Source organism: Balearica regulorum, chromosome 14 (genome assembly GCF_011004875.1).
Source record: "Balearica regulorum gibbericeps isolate bBalReg1 chromosome 14, bBalReg1.pri, whole genome shotgun sequence".
In the NCBI taxonomy this organism is placed as follows: domain Eukaryota; kingdom Metazoa; phylum Chordata; class Aves; order Gruiformes; family Gruidae; genus Balearica; species Balearica regulorum.
This window is the reverse complement of record NC_046197.1, coordinates 4,639,684-4,660,019: the sequence shown is the minus strand read 5'-3', so window position 1 is coordinate 4,660,019 and position 20,336 is coordinate 4,639,684. Positions and strand designations below refer to the sequence as shown.

The 20,336-nt window shown below is 36.6% G+C and overlaps 1 protein-coding gene across 2 annotated transcripts in view; it reads right to left on the bottom strand.

Moving 5' to 3' along the window:
- SLIT3 (slit guidance ligand 3) overlaps positions 1–20,336 on the bottom strand; it is a 527,279-nt gene that overhangs the window by 468,811 nt on the left and 38,132 nt on the right. For both annotated transcript variants that reach the window (XM_075766507.1, XM_075766506.1), the window contains exon 5: positions 2,874–2,945. In XM_075766507.1, the coding sequence (XP_075622622.1) occupies positions 2,874–2,945 (72 nt within the window). The remainder of the gene's footprint in view (positions 1–2,873; positions 2,946–20,336) is intronic.

Sequence of the window (20,336 nt, the reverse complement as noted above, 5' to 3'; positions counted from 1 at the left end):
AATTTTGCACCACTGGAGCCGTAGCAAGCTTAACAATTAAAATACTCAACTTTCTAGTTTATCAGGTTTATAACTATTAAAAAAGAATAAAATAATTGAATCATATCATAGCTAGTGGCCCAGAGTCAACAGCTTGAAAATATGCTAGCAGAAATAATATACCTATACTATGGCAAACAAAAATTAAGATCAGTATTATCTACACTTTTTAATGTTCACGTTAATTCACTCATCATAAATTCCACAGAATCTACATCACGCATGTATCAGTCCCTCTTATCAATTTCTGTTTTACTTCTTTTATTCCCTTTCATCACTTTCTCGGCTCTGCTGTCTTCTGAAAAGGCCAGGTCAGAGCAGCTGCAGGAGAGGAATGCACACACCGTGCCTCGACACTGAAGCGTTTTACCCAGAAAGCCAGTGGTGAACACAGTAGACTGGCACTGCTGGATTTAAGACAAGTCATAACAGAAGTACGAAAGAACAACTCTGAAGTCTACTCTAGCAGTAGGACCAAGACAGTAACACACAAAAAAAAGAAAGTAACCATCTTAGACACATATTTTTATTTTTCCTCAAAGCACAAATACATACGTGTGTGCATTTTTACAAATTCTGCATAGCAAATTTCTCATTCTTATCCCATCACTGAAACACATAAAACCAAATTGCATTTGGAACCATAACAGTTCACTTTGCTAAGATTTATTTACCTAAAATATTCACTATATTTATATAACACTTGTATCTTCAAGAGAAAAAGCAAGTTTCTACTGACAAACAGTGCTAAAGTGATCTAAAGCACTATTAAACAGTAAGCAAGACTTTGAATGAATGTCAGTGAATAAAGACAAATGTTTTGACAGCATCCGTTGGGAGGCATTATAGAATACATCATTCATATTAATCATTCTATTCTATATAATTTTATTACAGTCTTCATATTCTACATCCAAAATTATTACCCTTTCTGTTAAGGACTATAATGTATCACGATCACACGACCTACTGAAAAACGCACACTCTGGTATCGAAAAGCCTCAATTACTTTCACTTAGTTTCTTTGTGCAAGGTCCCTTAAGACAGATGGCACACAAGTTATCAACGCAGACAACCTCCCCTCGAAACCACAAATTACCAGAAAGTTCCTTTCAATCTAATCATAGCCAGGTACAATGCGACCAAGTCAGAGAGGAAGGTTCAACACGTTAAACTGGAATTTGTGTTACTGGATACATGTAAACCGTATGAAATTTTTTTTTTACCTCAAAAGCATTGCTATTTCCTTAGACAACCAACCTACATGAAGCAACTCTTCTATGAGAGAGAAATACAACTGGCATCTTCTGGAGACCACGTTATGGTATCTGCAAGTAAATACCAGCTCACGCTTCATACTTAAGAGGAGTTTCAAGAAGCAGAATTTCAAAAACATGCAAAGAACATCAGGAAATATAATCAAATCGGCCCTAGAAAATCCACTGAGCAAATATTTTCTAGTGCATTCAAAAGCTGTAACAAAGCTTGCAAAAACAAGTCCAACAAAGTTTTTCCAAGCAGATTTTGATATTAAGAGACATCTATAGTTTGTCATTTTTACATTTATAATTTTTTTAATCTCTAGAAAAATGGCATTCACTCACTTGTACAGTTTTTCGTGAGCAAGTTCAGGCAACAATAAAATTCGCTACATAAATTCTCCAAAACTCTATCAGTATCACTTGTTGCACAACACTGTTCAATTTGTCTGCTTTTAAAACATAAAAAATATTTTTTTAAATAGTCAGCTGATTCCAAAATTAATCTTCACCATCACCACGTGTTTTGTATTTTCACAGGAAGAAAAAATTTACTGCACTGCCTAAATGGTTTGTTGCTTATAGAGATATTAAAACAATTATAAAAAACCCACATGGACATAGCAACTTTTCAGCAATCCTGTAATAGCGTTACAATTTCACTAGCCAAATCATAAATCTTATTAGCTGGCCTTCCATACATAAACTCAAGCGTAAAAAAAGTTTTGCAACGTATCACATCTTTCAAAAAGACAAATTGAATCATGAGTTAGCTTTGGCAGGATCTAGAAAGCAGTTTCAAACAGCTTTTGACTACTCTTTAAAAAGGCAGATGACTCCTTGACAGTAACTGTGCAGGCACCTGCTCATCCATTTTATTTCTTTCCACTTGGGTTTTTAAAATATGTTTAACAAATCATCCAGTCATTGTGCTAACACCACGCTCTTCCTTCCCCTCACCAAAAAAAAATGCCAAGCTCATGTTAGTCTTCTCTTGCTGTTCAAACTGGTCTTGATGCCATCTAAATGTCTTATGACACAGTTTTTATATTTCAAAGAGAGGAAAAACTCTTTATGTCTCCATATTTCATCATCTTCCTGACTGATGAGGCAGCAGCCCATAACTTTGTTGGTCTGCCTGGCAGTGCCTTGACTTAGTCAAAAAGATTTTTTTTTAGTTCTAAAAAAAGTTATGACAACCTGTATTACATCAACATGCTCATTTTTAAATAAGAGTATTCCATCTCTCTTTGTGGACATCTAGACTATGCTGGATATAAGAAGCTGCCACTTTTCATGGTTTCTATAACTCTACATAGAGAGTTGAAAATAATTCACCTTGAATTCATCATGGGGAATATACGAGGAAGAGAGAAATTTTATGGTGTCTCTTCCCTATGATATTTATGCTCTACTGAATTACAACTGCACACACAACACACCATCCTAAGAACCCTTACTCTCTAGCAGTTCTAATATCACAAAAATTAAACTTCTCACCATGGTGAAAACACAAAACATGCAAATCTGTATAATAAGGAACATACAATAGAAACATAAATCAGATATACTTACAATCTAGTTAACTTCTGCGTGTTCTGAAAAAGCAGCTCTGGAAGAACTTGTAATTTATTCTTGTTCAGGCGCCTAAACAGTTACAGTAAGAATAAAAAAAATTAGATTGTCTTCCAGTTTAAGAAGCTTATTTTATTATGCATAAACACATGAAGCTCCCATTGTATTAACCCTCATGCTATGAACTCAGCACAGCATGCGTTATGTACGTTATTCATACACAGCCAAACAGATCATGCCCTCTGTAGACCACCTGCCTACATTCTTGAGGCAGGGAGTCAAGTGACAGTCATCAGAAAGTTGGAATGCTTAAATATGGATGAGTACACAAATATATTTTTTAAATTTTCCTCTGGATACCTATTAACAGTGAATCTGCGGCCCCCACGGTCTGCTTTCACTGCTCTGAGGAATAGTTACCGGGAGGCATCTGGATTTTCTCTCCTTCTAAAAATATAGGCATAGTAAATTAAGTACCTTGACCAACCGAGACTATTTCCAGATTAGCTATTATTTCTACAGTATACTACAAGATTTTTTTTTAAAAGAATTTTCTTAAAACTTCACTTTGAAAACACGAGTACTGTTTAGGAACGCATGAACATGCAAGTAACCAGACAACTACATGGCAATTTGAAATACAATCTTAACCTTTAAGATTCTTCCAGAAATATTTTAGAGAACTGCTTAATGTTTATACATTAGTCCATTTTACTCACTCGCCATGAAAAGTTTTACACTGCTGACCACAACTTGTCAATTGTAAGAAATCAACTGTTACAAGTTACTCCAGCCTAGTAGCTACAAAAAAGCGTAAGCTTCTTCTCCTTCATAAAATGCACGACAGCCCTGCCAAATAGAAAAGCAGTTCTGCTTATAAGAAACAATCTTCTTCTACAATCCTTTTTCTGTTAACTGACAATAACAAGAGTCACTTGCTTTCACAGTCCTAATGAATGTTATAATGAAGTTGACCTAAACTAATTACATACAACTCTGCTGATGACTTCTCATATATGTTCACATAAGCACCTGTATTTATGTCTCCTTTGTTCCCAATCTACCTTAAAATTTAACTTTGAGAACAGATCTGTTTTTGCTGGAGTTCTGATCTCAGAAGACACCTGAAACTTTTAGAAACCTACTGATACTTAGCACCCACTATCTGGTTTCCAGTTTTCTTGCACACTGAGTAATTTCACTATTAGAATTCAAGAATTTTTTTGAATGGAAAAGCCTTCCTCAGAGATCAAACTAATGCTGTGGGGTTTTCATACAGCACAGTTTTCAGATGGCTACCATATGAACGTGTCTGGCGAGATAAAGAGGTGAGGGCAAGAGGGGAATATTTACTTCTTCTGACACCTAGAATAGATCAAAGGCTGCATTTGCAAGCTTGCTTACAGAGCCTAAACGTTATGCATTACGTATGTCGCATGCCAACTTAAGCAGATGCAAAAATCGGTTATTTCCCAGTGCTTTCCCTGACTAGCCAACAACATTTCTGAGGTAAATGACCAAACCAGCAAATGAAACACTAAGCAAGAACATGAGAGAGACTAAGCACTAGTTTGCATTTGGGAAAGTACATGGCAAGATTTTAAATTGGATTCCTTTACCCATGTGAAATTTCACACTTTTATACCAAATTAAACTTAATCTTGTTTACTTTAAGGTTGATACTAATGTGCTACTTAATCAATCCTCATCAAATTCACCTTGGTAGTTAAGCATGTTTATACTCTAGAATAGTTGATCTACTTAGCAGGATGAAAGACAATGAAAAAAAATACTTATAATACAGGGCTTAGCATACCTCAGTTCCATCCTCATTCATCAAGATTACCACTAGTTCTTGGGAAACACTAGATACGTTGAACTTATTTGCTGATCAGAATGAAAAAGACCGCCCGTGAAATACATGTACTCCACAGAGTTGTCTAATGCTTATTACTGCATCTGATGGCTATTGGAGCTCACAATGTACACTCAATTATCCTCTGTCGATGTAAAGTCATCTGACTTATCTCAAAGCAATGTCCGAGGAATATGTTTTAAGAACATATTATAAGAACATATTTAAGAATCCTCTATTTGCAAGGATTTCACAAATGCTGAGTTTACACTTATTGTTTTAAGCTACAGAAACTAAGCAAATGCAGATTAAGTTTCTGAAATGGAAGGTTCCACACCAACAAGCAGACAAGAAAACGTATGTAGTAACAAAAAATTGTCTTTTCAAGGTTACAAAGTTTGCTACCTGAGATGTCAAACAATAATTTACAACTTGCAGTGACACAAACAACTTCTTAGAGGAAAAAAATTTTTTTTTCCTTATTATCAAATTAATCCAGAAGATGAAATATGTTAAATGATTTCTTATTATTTGCATGGGCCAACACTGCCCTATGTGTGATGGGTAAATGACCAAGTTCTTAGTTGCCCTTTTAAATTGTCTTAAGCATTTTAAGATTTCATCCTGATGTTGCCTTACTATTGATTTTCTTTCTAATATCATATGAAGTAAATCCACACAAGGACGCTTTTGAAAGGCTCACTTTGTGACCTACTGCTCACCAGCACTAAACAGTTCGTATTGGTCTAAATTTATTTACTATTTTTAACATTATATTGTTATAAATGAAGTATCGGTCTTTTTATACCACAGCAGTAAGCAAGCCAAATCCATCTACCGAGATCAACAACTTAATGACATTCTTCCTTTGCCTTAACTCACACAAGCTTGATTTTCAAAGTAACTCATCAAGACAGGTTAGTGCTCCTGCACTGTACTGCACATGAGACTGTCCTCAAAATACTGTAAGTACACACAGTACTCTGTCAGAAACAGAGCTTGCAGCTAGTAAGCCAAGGCCACGTTAGTAACCAATAACTAAGCAAATCTGAGGTAACCACAACCATTTGAAGAGTCCATAGCTACTGATGTCTTGGTTCAAGCTATGGAGCTCTGCAAACATCACCTCCATCACCTCCTAAGATTTACTTCAAGTGTGAATTTCTGCCAAAAGTCATTTTATTCAGTATTTGATTCTCTGGGGAGCTCAGAGAATGAATAGGGTTTTGTTTTGAACATCATCTACTGTATTTAAATACCTTCTACTGCAATACTCACCTAAGTGTAAGACTAGATCACCTCATATAAACTTAGACATACTGGATGTAGGATACTTTTAACATGCTTATATTATGTGCCAGAATGTCACCAATAGCCTAGGAAAAATCCCAATCACACTATTATTTCTCTCCCTGGGCTTGAGAGAAAGGCCGTTAAGAAAGTTCTCGATACACCAGTATCAAAGTACCAGACAGGATGTTTTTAAATCCTATAAAAGACATGTAGAAGTGTTTAAAAATTATTTAATGAAAAGAATAAATGTTCTGAATGGTCATTTATGAGCACCATTTCCTCCAGTTTGACAGAGAAGTGCCAAACATAAATGAAATGAAGTGGAATAGTTCCCAACACACCATTTGACAAGAACTTTGCTTTATCCTCATCTATCAGTAAGCTCTAGGACAAATAAGGAAACTTCAAGTGAAGCAAACATTAGGAATGCCAGCACAGGGCAGGGCAAGCTCTAATGCAGCTCCTCAGCCTCTGCTTTGAAGGAACACATTGTGCACCAACCCCTTCGCACACAAAACGACCCAAAGAGCAGCATAGAAATTCCCTATGCTTGCCTAAACCTGTTACCTATGAGAGCCTTTCACCATCACGTTACTGCCTAAACCTTGTCCTGTTAGGTGTTTAATTCTAATCACAACAGTATTTGTGAGTTTGTAACAAATACCTTGGAAAAGCTGAAGGCGTATACTATTGCAATAAAATAAAAATGGTCTGCAAAAAGATCATAAACAAAATAAGCCAAAATCTTGTAAAATTATTTTGTGGACACTGTTCTTGTGACTGCACTGTATTAACAAATATAGATATTGCTGATTTTAACTTAGTGACTTACTTAAAATAAAAATAACATCAAGATATATCTGGAAATTGGATTTAAAAGCCAAGCCATTTTTTGCAACTGCAACTAGCTAACTACATCATGAAGGAATAACTTGTTGGTTTTATGAAACTGAAGAGTAGACCAGATTTAAAGAAAATATCATTTATATTTTCTCATGAGCAAAGTCAGTCATGTTTTGATAGTCACACCAAATCCTTTACATTGTCCAAACTGGGAACACCACCTGGGACTCACAGCACACCAACTAAAATCTTTGATCTGTCCTCTTCTGTCACATTAGAAACACATCCATCATGTAATCAGCACGTATGTACGCACACACGCAACCACCATCATATCAACACTGAGGTACACCCAGAGGAAGGAAGGGATCTGGGGTGCAGAGCCAGGCAAGATCTGGTCCAGGTTATTTCACCTGGGACTGATGGGTGAGAATGCAGCTGCCCAGTCTCTGAAGTATTTTGAACTGGATGTTTTACGGCTAGTAAGACCTGCAAGGTATTCCAGGTATTCAGAGCACTGGGCAGAATGATGCATAATCATCTAATGCCACAGAACAGATTAGCTCCCAGTGCTGGATCAGAAGCAACTCTGGATGTGCACAGCATGCAGGCCAGACTAATAAAACATCCTGGAAGCTGAAGGCAGTGCAGAGAGGCTCTCCAGGAGTCCCATCAGCTCTGGCAATACCTGCATTGAGTCAAACTTATTAAGTCCGATTAGACACATGCTGACTGTACAGTCAATCTCCATACGCTGCAACTCTCTCCACCTTCCAGATTACTTTAACCACTACTACGCATGGGAAATACTACTTTGCACATTCTGTTTTGTTAGTCTGCTCCTCAAGTCCCCACAAGCAACCCATAAAAGCTGCCCAACCACCAACTGTGCACAATAGTTCTTAACACGTAAGCAATGCGCCTCCAGGAGTCCAAATGTCACCTTCTAGGCATCCATGTAAGACCACCTCACTAGCACAATTGTTTAGGAATCTGTAAATGCTAAAGGCTAAACCCTGTATTTCTGTATGCAGGAATTCACTACAGAAGTGAACTACTGTTTCATCTGAAACTACTATAAATCACTGGCACGCTTTTTGTAACTAAGATTGCTTAGTAAACCCACAAATTCAGTCTAGGGTATAAGCTTATCTAGAGTTTAATTATGTTTGGATACAATAGGGTTTCATCCCCTTAAAATCCCTCATATAGAACCAGATGTACAAGTGGTTCAACTCTTAATCACCTTATGCAGGAATACAGAATTAAAACTTCATCGTATAAAGTGCTGGGGTATTGCAGGAGCAATGTTTAACATTATATATAATAATATTGGTAACATCATATATATGCATAATATCCCTACCCACCACAACAGCTTTGAATGATAGCTTCATCTAGTAAAACTTCAAACTTACTAGATGTGCCCATGAGTTTTTAATAAAAGTAACTCCTTCCTTCAACACCGCAGACAGCAAGACACAACAGCATTATTTTGTAAGATACATATATACCTCTGGTTACTTGTTGGCTATTATTGGGGCTATTGCATGACATGATTTTCAAGGCAGATAGAAAATGACAGGCATGAAACAAAACAAATATAATGATAGGTTACCTCCAAGAAGATAACTAAGTATACCTTTAAAGGAAACTAGTGAGCTATGCACTGAGACAGACTCACCTGCTGTTAACAGCCTGGTTAAAAGGGCTACTTTCTGAAACAGTACTAAACTACTTAATGGACAGGAGAAAAAAAAAGATACAAGCAGCTTGGACAGAAAAGCTGCCAAAGAGATCAAGAGATCAGAAAACAAGTAAAAACATTTTTAAAAAAATAAGAACCAAGAGATGTGCCTATTCTTCCCCAAATACAGCCAGAGTCTTCCACAGCATTGTCATGGACTCTATGTTGCAGCTAAGGTAACTCAAGATTTTTAGAGGTGCTAGGCTGCAAGTTGGACTTAAACACATAAAACCAACTATTTTTAACCATTCCTCTCCTTTCTAACCTCTTAACTCTACTTCACAGCAGCAATCTTTATTTGTTACTTATTTAGATCTGCCAAAGACTGTATCCCAAGTATTAACTGCAGTTGGAACTGGAGCGAGAAGGTACTGGAGGCAAAAAAGGACTTCTACTAGGGCCCAAACTGTTCGGAATAACAGTGACCTGAAAAGTTGGAGGTGTAGGGGATGACAAAATTTGTTGGTGATACGAAGTGAAGGCTGATTACAAAGTCCAGAAAGAACTAGGGGTATTTAGTGCCTGAATGGCAAAATGACATATATAATTCACTGCAGGTAAAATTTAACAGATATGCAAAGAAACAGATTAAGTCCATGCACACAAACGGCAGTCTCCAACCTGAAAATCACTTGTCAGGAAGTAGATCCATGAAAACATCAACTCACTGCTCTGTAGCATTTCATAAAGCAAGTGTTTCAAATTATTAGAAGAGTAATGGATAATAATGTTGTTTCTCTATATAAATTCATGGTGCATCCACATATCAAAGACTGAAAACTTTTGGAATTTCCACCTCAAAAAGGATCGCATGAGGTTCAGAGAAAGATGGCAAGGATGATCAGTTACAGAGCAGCTTCCACATTGGAACAACTCTGTAGACAGAGATTCCCCACAAGGAAAACAGCTGAGGGACAATATGCTAAAGGTCAGTATAATAATGAAACAAGGGAAGGTGATAAGAAACAGTTGTTCTAAGCTTTTATAATACAAGAAAAAAAACCTTGGAAGTATCAAATGTTGTTGATGGTACCTTCAAACAATAAATGGAGTTAATTTTCCCCCACAACATGCAGTTAAATTGCTAACATTAGTTGGTAGTTTATGTGGGTATAGAAGACAAACAACAAAGAAACAATATTAAGTAATATTAATTACAAAAACCTAATTGATGATTCAAGTGATCTCTGCCACAACGTAATTTACACATTTGCATTTTCTTCATTTGCTCTTCCTTAGAGACACGATGCTGGCCTACTCATACTTTGGATCTGAGCTAGAATGGCCATTATCTTCTGGGCTTTTGGTACTTTTTTTTCTGTTCATCAGGAAATAATTTAAATTCAATACTAGAACTTTTAATTTATACTAAACAATACAAATGTAGATTTTAAGCCTCTACTGAAAGCACTTCTGCAAAGTCTCTTTAGACTGAAATTTGCCTGCTGCATGAATTCAATGTGTTCTCACTGTAAGGGTTAAAACGACTATTTGAACATCACAAAGTAGAAGATTCATAACTACAGCTGCAATCACAAGATAGGTATATGTGTGCATGTGTATATAGGTGTATGAATGCATATCCATCTGTGTACATTTCTCTATGATCATTACTTCCTCCTCATTTTATTTCAGCCAAAGCCCTTGTGTCCCAACTCTGACACCCTCACATGCCTCAAAGCAAGCTCTTTTGCTCCTCCGTTATATTGCGTGCTGAGTTCTATTCTCATAGAATGTGTAAATGTCTATACTTCACAGCTTTGTGCTACAAACTGCATTTTCTTGCTTTACAATTTAGATAGCCTAAAATGCAGAGTTATAGGGTTTGTGACTTTTCAAAGTCACAAGAAGTATACACGCAACATTGTCCTCCAGTGTATTATCATTTTCTTTAGAAAGGCCACATATTGCATCAAACTCACTGTTTCAACAAAGGACAAACATTCCCTCTTACTTCCCAAAAATATTTTGATCATATACATAACAAGTGCCAATTTGTCCACTTCCTCCCTCAGCCTACAGCCCATTTGGGGGTTCCAATGTCCTGAAGGCAAAGGGATAGAGGGAAACAACTTCAATGTCAATCATGGATTACCAAAGGCCCTTAAAAAAACAATGGAGAAAAGTTAACTGTGTAATTCCTACTTTCCTGGCTCCAAGCAGCCTAATAATATTTCTTCCTTGGTCTGAAGCTGGGATAGGAGACAAACCTAACTATTAAAATTCCCCGGACTGTTAAAAAACAGAGTAAGAAACAACCACTGGAGCTTGAAAAGAGACAATGCTAGCAGCCTAGAGGTAGCTTGAAGATGTTTATCAGGATCATTCTATTAAATAAATAGAGGGAAAGACCTACAGTCTGAAAGGATTATTTTTAACTTTATTATATTTTAGTTTTATTCCTTGTCTTAGCTTCTGAATGACTTCTGGATGAGGAAAGTATCTCAATTTTGATAGGAAAAATTTTCAAGTTGTTTTCAAGCCAGAGGTCACGTTTTCCTGGAGGGGAAACTTTCTTTGGGGTACCGACTGCAGCTGCATCCCTCGTGTTCACACACTGGAAGGGTCACATCCAGTTCGGGTACTGTTGTCTCAAGAGTTTCACTCACAAGAAAAGCAAACAGGAGCTAAAGCTGATCTATATCAAAGGCATGATCAGAATAAATTGAAAAGAACAAGATGCATATGGAAGAGCAACTATAGCAAGAAGTCAGCCAGCAACTTCCCAGGTCTTTACCCTTTCCACCATGGGAGACAGTCTGCAGTATGGTAAAATGACTATTTTTTTTATCTGCCACTTCAGCCACCTGTATTAAAGCCTTTACCTTGCTCAATTTGCAACCATTTTATCTTTTTTTTCCAAGAAGAATCTAATCAGTTTCTTTGCTACTGCAAATCATGAAGGAGAAAGCCATTTCAACAATCATGCAGCATAATGGTCCTTATACACAGAATATCCCTTCCTTCTCAAGGCTTGTATCACCACGGGAAGGCTTCACAAAGTTCAAAAGAATTTCAGGGGTTTCAGAAGTCAAATAAACAGTAAAAACATTTTAAATTTCAGATGCCTGTGCATCCCTTAAATAATTTGGAAATTTGGAAACTGTTTAATGCAATCACATTCTTTCTTGATATTTTTCAGTTCATGCATCACTATCTTTCTGTGAGTGAATATATTTTTTTATAGTCTGCAATATAGTACAGGTGGGTTTATTATTTTTATAGTGGCTTCTCTCATTTATTTAGATACAAGGTGTACAAACACATGCCTAGCGTGCAGAGTAGCAACATTAACAGATCAGGAAAGGACCTGGCTTAGTTTAAGTAAGATCTCACAACAAAAATCTCTTGTACACATCTTTGCTTTCTATTTAAAATATCTTGCAGCATTATATTTATGAATACTATTCTTGTATATTACTGAACACATGCCACCCAGAAATTTAAGTTGATACACAGGCTACGATATAAACTGTCAGTTCTCTTTTTGAATATAGCAATTATCTAGCTTTAACCCTATGAATGTGTGTGATACCCACCGGCCTCCAAATTCTGTGTCTGCATTTCTACTAAGCATCAACAGCTTTACTACCAAATCAAAAGTACTGCATATTTGTCATGAAGTAATTAGTACTCCATTCCTTCCCACACAAGTTCAACAACTTTCAAATTTGATTTGACATCTATAGTTGCATTGCCACCAATTATACAACGCATTCTCCAACAGAAGATTAAAATTACAGTGCTTTTAATTTTTTAAAACGAGTTGTTTTAAGGGAGTAGTCCTGGTACTCCAGCCTTTAATATCCAGAAATTATCAAAGTAACTTTGGGTTCACTCCCCAATTTGGTCATTTATTTTATTTCACACCCAAGCCATCTGGGGGTTTCATTTTGGGCAATAAACAAGCTAGCTTTTTTCTCCTTTGTTATTCAGAGCTCTATAGCATTGTCCTTGGAGAACAGCCTCAGGGAACATGACGTAGTTGAAGTAGTTTCTAAGAGTTACTTTAGGGGAGAAGCAGTTACATCACAAGCTTGGGTGTAACCAAGGAGCAATAAAAATGAATTAATGCATAACAGGAGACTCAGACAGAAAGACAGGAGTTATTGAACTCTAAGGAGTTACTAAGTTTTCTCTTTTAAGCAGCACTGACTTGGGAAACAGTAAAGCAGGAGCAGGCAATTTCATTCAATGGTTTCATCAGAAAATCCTATCAGCATCAAGAAATATGTTGCGGTCATTCATGTAACTTCTTCCTTTGCTTTGTATCACTTCCTTTTTGTAAGGGAAAACAGTCAAGATGCAGCACTCATTAAAAAAGTCAACCTGGTCCGTTATTTTCTGTCAGCACCTTTTTATATTACTACAGTAGGAAGTAAAGCTAGACGATGTATAATGGAATTTCAATAAGCTTGCTATGAGGGAGCTCAGTACAACCATATTACAAGGATTATGGTGTGGCATAAATGAACTTCTTTATTTATGTGACACATTAGTACAGAAGCTCTTCAAAAAACTGTAAGATAACACTGTATGTCGCTAAGGGACTGTTTTTTTTTGAAGGAAAACTGTTTACAACAGTTACAACTTTGAGATCCCTTATTACAAACATAGCAGGCTGGGTGGTCCTGGCTCACATTTTCAAAGCTGTCAGAAGCAATAACCTTTATTAGCAACTTTTCAGTAGACTGAAAAAGATTATCTACCCTCTATCAGAACCAGAATGCATTTCTTTGTACAAAGCAGCCGCATACAAACTTGGTAGCTCTATAACACTTTTTAGATTTCAATATAAGAACCTGCCCTTTTTTTTTCTTTTTTCCTTTTTTCTTTTCCTTTTTTCCTTTTTCTTTTCTTTTCCTTTTTCCTTTTTTTCTTTTTTTTTCTTTTTCTTTTTTTTTCTTTTCCAGATCTCTTAATGTGAAAAAATCTGATGTTAAGATAGAGGATTGAGCCAGTACGTAAGCATTCTACACAGATTTCCTCTGGCTAGGAACAAACTAGTAACATAGGCAAAAAAGTACGAGAAACAGGTTTTCAATGTTTTCCCAAAGCCAATGCAAAGAAACAAAAAGGGTCTAACAACATTCACGTATGCGTTAAAGACTAAGATCAATGCTCTACATCATACAGAAATGGACAGAAAGTGCTAGTAACCAACTTAACCGAGGAAGGAAATAGAGAATCTTAAGTATCAGAGAGCACTTAATTATGACAATGTCAATAGCATGAAAATCCTGTAAATCAGAAATAGCAAGCAGAAGTACTTGGACAAACTCTTAAGTCAGTAGCTTATTTATAAACCCAGTTACATTAATGCAGGATGGTAGTTTATATCTGCTTTTCTCATCCTTTAACATGCAAGAATTTACATTTTCTATTAACTATCACTCAAATCCAAAAATCTTGATCAATAAACCCTCAAACACAAAGATGCTCTCTGCAGAATCTGCTTCTTAGTTTCTGTAATCCTTTAAAGTTCTTATTTCAAATCTAAAAAAAAAATAAATTAGGAATTCACACAAAATCTTCCAATTTTTGTATCTTCAAAACCCTAATACAGAATGAGAAAAAAATTAGTTACTTTCTCTTTATTCATCCACGGCCTACATGAAAACATAGGATCTTATCCAAGGAACATAAAGATTTATTGCATTATCCATAAATGTCCACCATTTTTAATACTTCATCAATTGTTGCAAAGGCAGTAAGAGTAAAATAGACATGGTTAAACCATTTTCTTACACCAGAGAGTAATCTCTCCAGGTCAGGGCTGAAAACCCTACGAAGGAAGAAGACTGTAAATTTTAGTGTGCACGTCTCCAAGCCGTGTTGCCCCTGCTGACAAGTCTTACAAGTTTATATCAAAGAAACCATTTCCAGAAGTCAGAAATAGCTATGAATAATTAGCAAGAAAACTGGCAACTATTATTGCCATTTTTACCAGAAGAACTAGAACACTGTTCTTATTTGATCTGTTTTAATAACTAAATACCAGCCCAGCTCACCACGTCTCTCCATATATAGTAAAGAATGCTTCGGTGGCGATGCGTTACTCCTTCCTCCTTGGGGCTATGTGCCAAGCAGAAGTATTAAAAACTGAAAACTAGCAGAATCATCTCCTGCCTGAAATCAAACTGGATGCTTAACAAAGGATGCATCCTCCAAAGCCAACAGAATGAGTATAAGGAAATGATTAAATGGAACAGAGTACACTGTACACCTGACTTAAATTTGAGAATGAAAAAGCAGCTCTTGTTACTGGTTTATCACAAGCCTGTGGGAATTGCCTATCGCAACTCATTCAAAGGGCATTTTCTCACTAGGAAGCCACAAGGGGTAACCAGCCACAAAAATCCGTTGTCATTAAAGCAGCTCTTATCTAAAAATTGAACGCACCCAATTTCCGTGATAATTACCTCTGATCCGCTTCCACTTTCCCACAAGGTATCAAATGCTGGGGGTCAGTTTTTCTGAAGTGCTTCAGTATGTAGCAGTTCCCATTTAGGTCTTGTATTCCTAATATACTGCATCTCACCTATCCCACTCGGACTTCTCAAAGACAAACGTTAAAACGTATACGTAATATCCATAACATCTGCATGAACCCTAGAGCCCTCTCTTCTTGTGATCCTCATGCTATAACACTTTGAGACAAAGAGAAAGATCTGGAGAAGAGATCATCTCCAAGCAACTGAGAAAATAGTACTAACATAAAGTTAACTATAAGCCAACATGAATTAGTTTGTTCTGTTCTATGTGGAAGGCTGCAGCTCCAGGCGAGCTGCAATGTTCAATGGAAACAGTTAAAATGGAGTTGTGCCAGAGGAAAAGCAAGATCAAGACTGTACTGGTCTAACCAATGACAGAAAGGCTTTGAGACCTATACATTCATATCTTCTCCAAGAAAGAACTAAAAGATGTTAAGTACTTTGAATTCATCATCGATGTTTCACTCAGAAACAGGATTATTTAAGGATTGCTGTGCTCAACAGCATGAAATTCAGCCAATAACATGGTATTTCTAAGATGGCAAGCAGTATAATCCTTCTAATGTGAGGAAGCTCAAAGCAGCAAAAGCCTTTTGATGAACTTATTTAAACTAAACAAAGTTCATCCAAATTATTCCAGACCAGTGATAGAGCAGTTCTTACCCAACAGTAGCACAGACCTTTAAGTATATCCTACAGATCCTGGAGAAATAACTGCAAAATCTTTAAGTGTTTTGCTTAAGCAAATACTCCCATAAATCTTCATGAAGTATAAAAAACTGCTAAAATCAAACAAACAAGCCACAGAAAAGAATAGTGTTTAAAACCTCTGATGTAATGTTCAATGTTGATCAGCTATTCCAACTGAATTATGGTTACATCGTAGTGGAAGTGTTGTTATTCCATTTGCTTTGTAACCATCACTTTCAGAAGCTTAGGAATCCTGTGGTTACAGAACCTCTTGTCTACATCAATGAGACCCAAATCTGTTTTTCCATGAGTTCTTATGGGTCAGTGACCTACTATGAAAATGTTTTTGATGAAACCAGGCTCGTTTATTATCATATTGTTAAACTAAACCTCTTTGTTTTGTAGCCCTGGTCAGATGTACTAATGCAAACCAAACCCAATTCACTCAAGCATGCATCCTGCTTTCTTGCTAGCTGCCCTTTGCCTCTCTCGCACTTTTCCTGTGTTTGGATTCCTCCTGTGCAGACCTATTGACAGAGCTGCTAATAGCTTCCTCCAGAAAAGAGGTGCCAATTTCATAAATTTTTCTTAGTGTTTACAAAAGAAATAAAAGGTTCACTCTTGCATCATCAATAACAAAAAAAAAGTTTGGCTGTCCAGCAATGGCTGAGTAATATGTAACTATATAATTACGTGCTACAGACAGACACAGTAAACTATGAAATTTAAGGAGATTGGTACCCTCTGGGAGTCCACAGAACATAAACACAGTTATCAGGAACTATCATTTTCCCAAATGCGTATACTCAATTAGAAGATATAACCACTACACATCTACAAATCTTCAAAGAATCATTATAAGTGGTTTCTTATCACTACTTCAGTCACTGAATAGTCCTCAAAGGGTAAAAAAGTGACAGCTACTGTATCATTTAAAATTTTATTCCAACAACTGTCCCATAAAAATAAACACAAAGAAATATAGAATCATAGAATCATTTAGGTTGGAAAAGACCTTTAAGATTACCAAGTCCAACCATTAACCTAGCACTGCCAAGCCCACCACTAAGCCATGTCCCTAAGCATCACATCTACACATTTTTTAAATACCTCCAAGGATGGTGACTCCACCTCTTCCCTGGACAGCCTGTTCCAGTGCTTGACAACCCTTTCAGTGAAAAAGCTTTTCCTAATACCCAATCTAAACCTCCCCCAGCACAACTTCAGGCCGTTTCTCTTGTCCTATCACTTGTTCTCTCTCTCCTATCACCTATAGTTCTTGTTTACTTGACTTACTGACAAGAGAGAATGGGAAGGATTAATCTTTGAAGTAGTTTATCCCTATTACAGGCTTAAGAAATTTTTTGCTAAATAAAGATGGTCCAGCATAAACACAAATTTTTCAGGAAAAAATTGCTGTGTTAAGCAGCAGGTAGTGCAGAGGACTCACAAACCAACCATCGGTTGATCAAGGCATGCACTTGTCCCTTTTTTACCTGTTCTTTCCATTTTATCTCCAGCTGTGTGCACAAGATCCAGCTCATATAAGGTATTTATCAATAGGAGAAGGCAAAGGATGAAATTTCTACTGTTTAAGTATGTTTGTGCCATTCGCATCAACTACAGTTCCAAAAAAGCGTCTTTCTGATATGCGAAGACACATACATTATCAAACCTACTGTTGATAGATATGGAGCAAGTTTTACCAATTTGACCATGAATTTTCTGTCCTGAATTAATCTGCAACTACTTTTTCAGTCATGAAACTTCAAGCGCAGAAATCACAGAATGTTGTGGCAGACTGACAGTCTGCCATATTTTTCATAGGGTAAGAGAAAACAACAAGGTAATTTTTACTTTTTTTCTCAAACGATCACAGGAAATATAAACTATTTCCAAGTATATAACCTGTATGCGCATCAAGCAATGACTCATCTGTGTACAAATACACAAATTACACATAATTCAATGCTTGAAATAATGCTTGACAATTTTCAACAAAAGCTAAAGTTATGTGCCTTAAAATAAGGGCGGGAAAAAAATCAACATCAAGATCCAAATTGTAGATGCCTCTCATCTGGGGTAACACCATGATCAGAGTACATTACATGGCTAAGCACTACTGGTTTTCAAGTACGCAATGCCCACAGAATGACACAGTATGCTTCCAAAAAATGCTTAATGTTACAATTTTTCTTACTCTTCTACAAGAGTCAAGTTTCCAGTCATGTTTCTAAAAATTATCTGACCTGACCTTTACGCAATGTGGCTTAAACTGCTTAAATGCTTTGAAATAGAAATGCAGCCAGCTTTATTAAGACACTAAACAGGAGACCGACTTTCTACATAGGCAAATGCAGACTAGGGACGTCTCAGAATTACCAGGTTTTCCTTCTACAGGTTGTTTCATGCTTATTATTTTTTCTGCCACAGTTTTACTACACCAGCAATCTATACTAACACTTGAACCACTGTGTCTCCAAAAAAAAAAAAAAACAACAAAAAAAACCCCCACCAAACCAAAACCAAACCAACCAACCACAAAACCAAAACCTACCTGTAAGTCCCTATTGGCATGTGAAGATAAACACTAATTCATCTAGCGATACTGAGACGTGGACATTGCAGAAGCATAGAAGCATATATGTATATAGTATGCACACTATGTTGCAGAATTATATTACATAATATCAAGTTCTAACCTTGAACATAATATATATTCTTAGGATTTTAGTAGCTTGCAGCAAGAACACTTTGTGTGGCCTCTCTGAAAAATAATATGAATTCTTTAGTTTCAAAGTTATAGTGATACCTCAGCCCTGTGGTACACCTTTTGAAGAAAATTCACTGAGTTCTTATGAATAACTACTGACCAAACTTGTGGCTACAGTTTTTATTACACAAATAATTTTTTTGAACATGCATTGTCCTGCCTTGCACTTGGGACCAGACAGCTTTTCAGAGTTGCAAGAAGTTGCACCGGCATCTAAAGTGACCAACTGCTAGTTGTTAGAAAGCTTTTATGGACCAGGACCATAGCAATCAACATTACACACAGTTGGATTACGCTGTAACAGGTAACAGCAAAATATTCTCAAGGAAAGGCTAAACTGGAAAGTTGCACTAGATACGAAATCAAAATTCAAAGGGCAATTCATGCATTTTGGACTTCAAAGATGATCAACTCATCTTAAGGTTTTAAGTGCACTTCATTTTGGGGTGTGCATTTACTACTCACACTACACATGAAAGATGATTTATCATTACCAGGCAGTACCATTCTACTACAGCCGAAATAAAGTAACACTTCCCTGAAAATTTAATCTAAATAAAAGGACATATTATTCACTATCTATCTGCATGAAATAGTCCACATCTAAGTATTTTCCTTAGTCCTTAACCGTTGTGAGAAGCTTGACTCTATATGGAAATGTATGTACGGGAGATCTTCTAACATTCCTTTCCAACAAGAACAATTTTTTGGACTAATGGTTGCAGATTCCCCTCCCCCCAACAACAATTTTATATTGACTTTATATTTGAATTGTGGGAACAGCAGATAGAGGGTTCTTTTAAATTAAAAAAATCTTTCCTGACCATATCTGGTACGTCATTTACACAAACAACTAATGTTTCTCTAAATTACTGGCAGTTGAGTAAGAAAAAATACATTCCAGTGAACTCTTCCAGAGTAGCCAGTGTACAGGATTGACAGTTAAGCGAAGCATGTGAGCCGTATCTTGGGAACATTTATTTTGGCTGTTTGAGCCAAGAGCAGCACATAAAACTGCACCAAAAGAATTACAAAATTAATGAGCTTCTTTCTTTCCTTCCAAGAATTAATAAGGTGAGATGTCAGCTTAAGCCAAGATGCGACTTGGTAAGATGTAGTACTTACATTCCCCACAACGATTCACTCAAGCGTACTATTCACACTCAAGCTGTCAATATCTATTTTACTATTTTATGTGTAGACACACACTCCCCCACATACACACCAAGAACTACCACTTTCTTGCTACTGTTCTTGTCCTGACTGATTGTAAATGTGGTACCGAGGCATCAACCACACAGCTAAATAACGCACCGTTGGCATCTTGTATAGCAGTTTCCATCATATCTCATGAATACAATTTGTACCTATTGTTTTATCTTCTCACTATAATTCACATTTCTTGGGGAAGCTAATGATTTCGCCTGGGTTTTTGTTAAGCAAGTCTTATAGGAAAGAGGGATTCCTTATTGGTGACTTGACAGCATGAGGTTCTTAGTGGAGTGAAGGGCAGCTGGAAGTCCATTAAATACCTCTGCTGTGGACATGAAAAAGCAGTGGAACTTTCCTCTCTGTGAAAAGGACAGCATATCCCTAATACCTAAGTTGTAGGCAGCTAGGTCAGTAGAAGCAGAATAAGATTTAGAAAAGAGAATAATTTTAGTTTCTAGCAACAGATGAAAAATCAGAGAACATCCAGAACTGGAACTGACAGTCCACACCTAGATCAGTATCTTTTTTCCAACAGTGGCAATATGCAGGCGTATAC